The 8,486-nt window shown below is 43.0% G+C and overlaps 1 protein-coding gene across 4 annotated transcripts in view; it reads left to right on the plus strand.

Moving 5' to 3' along the window:
• The first annotated feature begins 999 nt into the window (after positions 1 to 999).
• Dzank1 (double zinc ribbon and ankyrin repeat domains 1) overlaps positions 1,000 to 8,486 on the plus strand; it is a 70,409-nt gene continuing 62,922 nt past the window's right edge. For 2 of the 4 annotated variants that reach the window (XM_013353172.2, XM_026788439.1), the window contains exons 1-2: positions 1,030 to 1,169; positions 2,452 to 2,494. In XM_013353172.2, the coding sequence (XP_013208626.1) occupies positions 1,071 to 1,169; positions 2,452 to 2,494 (142 nt within the window). In that variant the 5' untranslated portion in view covers positions 1,030 to 1,070. Of the gene's footprint in view, positions 1,170 to 2,451; positions 2,495 to 3,458; positions 3,565 to 5,583; positions 5,670 to 6,044; positions 7,931 to 8,486 lie in introns of those variants that run through there. The other 2 variants (XM_005365504.3, XM_013353173.2) reach the window with 2 other exon arrangements.

The raw sequence follows: 8,486 nt of genomic DNA on the forward strand, positions 1-8,486 counted from the left end.
TCCAGGACCCACTTGATAGAATGAGAGGCCGGATTCCTCCAGGTTGTCCTCAAATTCCCCCCAATTCTTTCATCAGTCAGTTTTCCCCATGACCTGCTTTACAGCTTTAGAGCCTGCCCGCTCTATCAGATCAGAAGGTTCATATTATCGTACAGCACATCCATTTTTTTTTTCAGAAGCCACTGGAGTGGAAGGAAAAAGGAACATGAAGAACAAGTACACTAGTAGAATTGCTATAACAAGAAGCCTCTGTAACTTTGCGAAATGCGTATGCAGATGCCATGAAAGTGGCCCTCGGGGCATGTAGGTGTTTTCTCCTTGGCCCTCAAGTAACGCACTCATTTAGCTGCCACTGGGTTTCCTGGAGGGAATTGCTTCCAGCATTTCAGGAACCGCGTGTGGAGGGCTATGCTCTACCATCTCCGGCAGTGTGGCATACACACAAAAATTGTAAGAAACAAAAATGGGGTTCAGCCATTAAGTGTAGCTGCTGCTCTTCCAGAATACTGGAGTTCGATTCCCAGCACTCACATTTGACTACTTCCATCTCCAGAGGACAACACCCTCCTCCAAACTCCTTAGCGGCACACCCGTGCATGTGGTGTGCATACACATAAATAATAATTTTTGCTGAATAAGATGACATATTCTTTTAATGCCAGCACTTAAGAGGCAGAGGCAGGAAGGTCTTTGTGAGTTCTAGGCCAGTCTGGTCTACGTAGAGAGCCCCAGGCCAGTGTTGGGCTGGGCTACATAATGAGTCTGTCTTGAACGAACGAAAGTTCCATAATAATAAGATAGCACATTATGAGAATATTGTTGCCAGTACTTCATAAGGGACGTGGAGTATGAGGACGCTGGAAAAAAGGAAATCAAAGGTGAGTGATATTTGATGGCAATTCACAGAGTTTAAGTTTGGCAGCCTGTACTCTAGACAGAGAAGGAAGAGTACCTGCGGGCATCCAAGGACTACAATTCCCAGAAGGCCTAGTGCGGGCTCCCGGCCGGATGCAGTCTCGATTTGAGCACTGCTGGTCCGAGCTGGGCAGGGGTCTCCGGCGACAGCGTTCATGGCGTCACCTAGCAAGGCAGTGATTGTTCCCGGGAACGGAGGCGGGGATGTGGCCACCCAGGGCTGGTACGGCTGGGTGAGAAAGGGACTGGAGCAGGTAAGGAATTTCAGCCACTGCCCTGCGGTCAGCTTGGCGCGGAGCGGAGGGAGGGAGGACGATGGGCGAGGCTCGAGCCTGTGCCCACCTTCCTCCAGATGAGCACAGTGTGTGAGTACTCGACGATGCTAGCACCTCAAGCCTTAGATCTAAACTAGTGGCGAGGATCTTGCCTGGCGAAGCAGCCCAAAAAGCTGAGGTTTCAGTTCTTGAGACTGAGAAGAACCCTGTTATAAGGGAATGCCCCCTCCCTACCCCAATCCTACTGCCAGTTCAGATTCGAGCCTTCCCAGATAATTTTATGTTTATATTCATTATTTTAGATTTTTTAAAAAAAATTCACCACGTAACCTTTGATATATACAAAGGATGTATATAACGTGTAATACGCTACCAGACCCCCCCACCCAAAATCGGTGCTATTCAAGCCCAAGGTGTTTGATTGTGTGCCATTGAGCTACACTCTTCGCCCAAATTAAACTCTAGAACATTGCCAGTATCTTCTAACTGATCTGCCTGCCTCCTGCCCCATCCCTATGACAGTCTGTAGTACATTTTGCTTCTCGTTATTGTATGTGGGAGGTGCTTGTGGAGGTGAGAAGACAATTTTGTGTAACCAGTTTCTTTCTACCTATACATGGGTCTGGGAATCGAACTCAGGAACCCATGTGTATAATCTTGTATGATATTGTTGAATTTGGCTTCTGTGTGAGCTTTATAGAAACAGCATTGCACCCTAGCTCATCCTGTGCTGCTTGACTTTTAAGAAAAGATGATCCCTTCCATCGTCTGGCAGTTAGACAGTTTCCTGCTTTGGCCTCTAGGAGAAAATAGAGTCCGTTTGGAATATAACTTCGGGGTTGTGGCTGAAAGCTATGGGCAAAGCCGCCGAACTCAAAGGTCCAGCTGGAAATGGCCAGCAGGGTGGGATGCCCAACTGTCTCTATGGTGTATCTATATTATTTTTTAATTTTTTTCTGGAGTGCAGTCTGTTTGGCTCAGGTCATTCTGTCTCTAGCACATCCGCTTGGGCCTTCTCCGTAGATGGAGGCCCTAAGGATAAGCAGGTTCCAAGCGCAGACACAGGTCCCTGTGGAGTTCTACAAAACATGGGTGTATATTCATCTGTAACATAGTTTAATCCATCTCATTTCACAGTCAGCAAATACTTACTGAACTGAGCAAGATCACATCAGGTGTCACTTTTTTTTTTTTTTTTTTTTTGAGTTTTAGTTGGAAGTAAGCTCTTTATTATAGCTTTTTCTTCCCCCTTAAATCTCAGGTTCCGGGTTTCCAGTGTCTGGCTAGAAACATGCCTGACCCAAGTAAGTTTTAAACTTGCTTTTGAAAGCCTCATCCATTAGAGTTTGAGCTCACCATCTGGGGGTGAGGGGAGGGAAGCTGGAGTATCATAGTGAAAGACAAAGATAAATACATACTAAGAACAAATAAAGCAAGGAGCTCCAGGAGGCAGGTGTAAGCCAAAAACTATGGAAGATTTCAGGAAGAACCAAGAAAAGCACCTGGGCATGGTAAAATTTAATTTTTTACTTTGTAAGCTAGCAACTTTATTTTCCCTGTTGAATGTCTGCAGACATTTTCAGGCAAAATGTAGGTAAAATTACAGATAAAATAAAGCCTTACTACAGTTGAGTTCCTAAATATTTAAAAATATAAGATTTCCTCCTTTTGTTATGGGTGTATCTTGGTTCAGGAAAGAAATATATACTATACATGGGTTTTAGAACGTTGTCAAGAGGTTTTGTATGTGTGTGTTTGTTTGTGTGTTTCTCAGTACTGAGACTGAACCTAGGGGTCTCACACATCCTGGGCAAGTGTTCTGCCTCTGAACTGTATCTCTACATTGTGGGTATTTGTTTGCGAAGTTTAAATTTTTACATGAAAATTTCAGAGTTGAGGTCAGTATGTGGTATATGCCTTTAAACCGACAGTTGGGAGCCTGAGACAAGGGAATTCTGATGTGGCCTACACAGCAAATTACGTACTAGCCTGTGCTACATAGTGAGGCTCTTTCTCGAAAAAGAGGGGAAGCTTCACCTCAATTGTAATGTATTATTTCCTTTTTTTTTTTTTTTTTAAATAAGAACGTGGTGGGGGAAGCAAAGCTCTTTACTAAAACCTTAAGACAGAGATCTTAGGCTCTGATAACAGCCTCATCCCCCACTTCCGCCTCAGTTCATTAGTGGTGAGCTGCTGTTCATTAGAGGTGGGACAGCATCACTTATAGACTCCCCCTCTGAGTACCAGACTGTTTTACCCTGAACACAGTTACAGCCCGGGAGAGCATCTGGCTGCCCTTCATGGAGACAGAACTGCACTGTGATGAGAAGACCATCATCATAGGCCACAGCTCCGGGGCTATCGCAGCCATGAGGTATGACCCTGTGGGACTGCTGCCCCAGGTGTGGTCTGTAGTCATGCTTGCTGGGGAAATAGTTGTGTTTCTTAAGTTTCCATTGCAGAGGAACAGTGCTGACCTCAAAAGTGGTAACCTAATCTGCCCTAATTTCTTCCTTGTTTGTTAAGAGATTGGAAGAAACATTGCTCTTACCAGGTGCAGTGATCCTTTTAAAGTTTCTGTAGCTCTGAAGCTTCCTGTTGCTCAGCTCTGTCTCCCTTCACCCCTTTTCTCCTCCCAACCAGGCATGCTGACGTCATTGTAGTTCCTGGAAAATGCCAAGTACACACCTGCCTTCCTTATCCTGCTCAGCCTTCTAGCAGGGACACTCTCTTAAAAGCTGCCTGACTTTCTCTTACCATGTTTCTGCTTGAATGTTCTATTTTGAATGAGATCTTTAACAATTCCATATAAAAGAGCAGCCTCACTCTGCTGGCTCCTATCTCCTTTGTATTTTATTACCTATAGCGCTTTATCATCTAATACACATTGATATCTTATCTGCCCCTATTAATTTAATAGAAGCCCCATGAAGGTGGGACTTTGTTCACTGACAAGGAATCGCAGTGCCTAGGAGGGAGTGTGACATAGTAGATGTTCAATAAGTACCTCCTGGAGACTAGAGGTTGCTTCCCCTACCTACCTACAACCCTCCCCTAATCCTTGGCATTAACAGTACACACATTTGCTTCTATCAAAATCTCCTACCTTCCCCACTAGCCTAGGGGGTAAGGGATTAGCTGGCCAAGCTGTTTCAGGTTGGGCTTCTTCCATATTTCCTTCTACCCTGGTAACAAAGTCTGTTCCAAGCAGTTATTCAAAATATCATGCGAATTGTATGTCATGGAATCTTGCCACATTTTATGACCTTTCAGCTACACAGGTCAAGGGGATGGGTTGTAGCATACTCTGTCCTTTTGTTTACCAGCCATTGGTAAAGATGGATATCTTCTAAGTCCTCTGAATTCATCAGCATTGTCAGCAGCCTTCTAAAAATTGGCTTCTACAGTTAGGAGTGGCAAAGAAAAATGATGCGCAAACCACCAGTGTATAGGTGTGAAGAAACAGGGAGCTGGTACAATCATACGGGACATGCTAGCTGATTTATTAACTACTAAGGGATATTGATCTTTCTCAATGGAAAGTGCTGGGGACACCTTACCAAGCAATCAAACAGTACCATTGATAGTGGGACACACATCATGTGTCCCTGAAGTGACGAGGCTATCTTGCCAAAAATATATAATCTCAGTTTAACTGTGAGAAAATGAATTTAGCTTAGGGAACGGACCTGAACTTTATAAAGAATATAGGCAGCAGTATATGATTGGGTATGATAATGGTACTAAGGTAATTCGTAGGGGACATGTACCAAGGTAAGTATAAAGGGTAGCAACCTCAATCAGTCTGGTTGGGGCTTTTCCTGTCATGTCTTCTGTGGTTTGATATTTCTTGAGTAAGCAGGTAGGGGGTGGGAGAACTTTATTTTCAAGAATGAAACTCGAGCCCTAAACATTTCCTCTTCAAAGGTCTCAGTATTTCCTTGGCCTGCTCTTGGCAGAGGGAGGGCATCTGTAGATAGTGGGCTGGTGGCCTACAGAGGGTGCTGTTCACAGAGCAGTAAGGCTTTTCCTGCCCGTAAGGAGACAGTGATCGTTTGTCTGGGTGTGGGGACAGTTGTAATACGACACAATGAGAACACATGTACAGGGGCAGCGGAAGTACTTTTCTTGCATTGTCCAGTTTTTCTTACATTGCAGGTTCTTGGGCCTTAATCCCATTTCTCTGAATTCCATGCTCTGGGGCCGAGTCTAGGATCTCATCAGAATGTAGACACACACTAAAGGTGGATGAGTGCACACAGCAGTGGTTATTTTCTTGCTTGCATCTGTCTCGGTAGCATATACCTCCTTTCTGTGAACTCACATCAGATGGCTTACTGCTTTTCAGATTTAATAAGACCATATATTACTGACACTATCTTTCTCATGCCAGGTATGCAGAGACACATCAAGTATATGCTCTTATACTGGTGTCTGCATACACTTCAGACTTGGGAGATGAAAACGAGCGTGCAAGTGGTAAGTCTTTAGGGAGAACACCCAGGAAAGCCCTTCCCTAGGCATGGGATAAACTGCCAAGTTTACAAAGTTGTTATTCTCTCTCAGATAGCCCTAAAAATATAACAGCAAATTTATATTTATATTATATAATAGCAAGTGAGACATTTGCCACCTATTTTTTTCCAATCTGAAGTCTAGAATGAATCCCAGGACCTGGTTTTACTCGAGCCTCTTTGTCAGTATGGTATCAAGTCCTACAGATAGGAAAACCAAAGAATTGTCCTGAATTTAAGCCCCTGATCCTTTGCACCTCTGTGAGGGCCCCCACTAGATAGTTTTAGATATCTAGGATGATGATTCATGCATATCGATAGGCTATTTTTTTTTCTGTAGGGTACTTCAGCCGCCCCTGGCAGTGGGAGAAGATCAAGGCCAACTGCCCTCACATTGTACAGTTTGGCTCCACTGATGACCCCTTCCTTCCCTGGAAGGAACAAGAAGAAGTGGCAGATAGGTTGGATGCCAAATTGTACAAATTCACCAACCGTGGTCACTTTCAGAACACGGAGTTTCCTGAACTAATTAGTGCGGTGAAGTCTATGCTAAAAGTACCAGAATAGTTGGGATGGCTCCTGCTCTCCAACATGCCACACAGCACTAAACTTGAAATGCCTACTTATGCTACAGAAGTGCCTGAAAAACAATCCTGTTTGAACACTCACACTAAGCTACTAGCATTTTCATTTCCCATAGCTTAACTCTTCTTCAAAAGCTGTAACTATAGAAGTATTTTCTGTTTGATAGGGAACACAGAAGGAGTTTGTTTAGCCATCCTACTGATCCAGGGAGCAAGTCAGAAGTAGAACCAGACATGGTGGTGTGTCCCTGTAATTCCAGCACTTGAGAAAGTAGGGACCAGGAGGGGCTAGCCTGACCCTGTCTCAGTAAAGAAACAGCAAGTAGACTCAGGTATCCTGAGTCTCATTCCAAATTATAACTCAGTAGCTTCTGCAAGGTGTGACCCACTCCCGACATCCTAGTACTTGGGGAGCTGAAGAAAGTAGATCTGGAATTTGAGGCCTTCCTAAGCTAAATATTTAGTAAAACCCTGTCTCAAAAAACAAAACAAAAAACCCAAAGAAACAAAAACTAAACAAATTTTTATGAAACGTATGAGAGACACCTTTTCTTTTTGAAGTAAAATTTTCTCTTACTGGGGTAAAAAAACATGATTAAAAGTCCAGAATGTTCCTAGAATTCAAAACTCTAGCTGCTGGGGCTGGAGAGATGGCTCAGTGGTTAAGAGCATTGCTTGCTCTTCCAAAGGTCCTGAGTTCAATTCCCAGCAACCACATGGTGGCTCACAACCATCTGTAAAGAGGTCTGGTGCCCTCTTCTAGCCTCCAGACATACACACAGACAGAATATTGTATACATAATAAATAAATAAATATAAAAAACCCCCCAAAACTCTAGCTGCTGCTTCATGCTGGCTCAATGTAGCAAACTCAAATTTGGGTCTTCATCATTCAGATCCCTGACCCCATCCCAGGTCCTTCTGACAAGATGAGAGACCAGCATATAAGGATCCTGAGCCAGGAAGCTGCAGGGGACAGATATCTGCATAGCTTGTCACCTGTATACCAACTTCAGACAGACTCACAGGATCAGGGCTTTGGGAGTGCTGCAGTACAGGAACGTGACAAGTGTTGGTCTTTTTTCTAAGCTGGGGACTATATGCATATAATCCCTACATGAAGTATGACAGCTGGCAACTCTGTAATTGAACAATTTGGAAAAGCTACAAGACAAAGACCAAGTTAGCCATTTGTGAATTTAGTCATAAACGTTTTAGATTCTCTAAAGTACAGGCAGTGGCGGGGCACACCTTTAATCCCAGCACTTGGGAGGCAGAGGCAGGTGGATTTCTGTGAGTTCAAGGCATGGTCTACAGAGCAAGTTCTAGGACAAGCTACACAGAGAAAGAAAAAGCCTAAGATAACCAAAATGAACGTAAGGGAGCAATTTGTACTGTTAAGTTTTAAGTTATCTTCCAAAAGAAGTTTCTACAATGCAAGTTCAATTCTGTGAAGAGTTCAACCTCTTAACTTCTAGAGATCATTCAGGCATTCCACGATTTTTCTTATACTTTCATTAAAAAAAGAAACCCTTTTAAAATAATGTACTTTATATTAACATATATTGGATTCCAAGATGGTTTCATCATGACATTTTCACTGTTTATAATGTAAAAAAATAAAAACTTTTATTCCCCAGGATTTTCTGACTATTGTGATGCCAAAGATCTCCAGTGTACTTAAACTTGGTGATGCAGAACCTGTGATGGATGCGGGAATGTGAGTTTCCACACTTTTATCCCTAGATGGGGTGCAAAGCTGTTGTGAGATGATGTGGGGGTTCTGAATGTAATATAAGTCAGGAGACTCTTTAACTTTTAACAGTAGGTATCTTTGGAGGAGAGACAATCACATAGGTCTACTGTGTTTTTTGAGACAGGGTTTCTCTGTCTAAGAGCCCTGGATGTTCTAGAACTCACTCTGTAGACCAGGCTAGCTTCCCAAATGCTGGGATTAAAGGTGTGTGCCACCACTGCCTGGCAAGTGAATATATTTTTATTCTGTGGCAGAAAACAAATTGTGAACTAATGTTATCTATATAAGTTAATAATTTTTTTAAGAATTTAAAAACAAAAGCAAGTAAATCATTACTAATCTCAAATTCAAGTAGACTCAAACTTGGATTATAGGTTTGGTCCAATCACTGCTAAAATGTCTGCTGACTAAATTAGATATATCTATTAATGTTTTTTTTTTT

This window comes from Microtus ochrogaster, unplaced genomic scaffold (assembly GCF_000317375.1).
Source record: "Microtus ochrogaster isolate Prairie Vole_2 unplaced genomic scaffold, MicOch1.0 UNK3, whole genome shotgun sequence".
NCBI classification, from domain to species: domain Eukaryota; kingdom Metazoa; phylum Chordata; class Mammalia; order Rodentia; family Cricetidae; genus Microtus; species Microtus ochrogaster.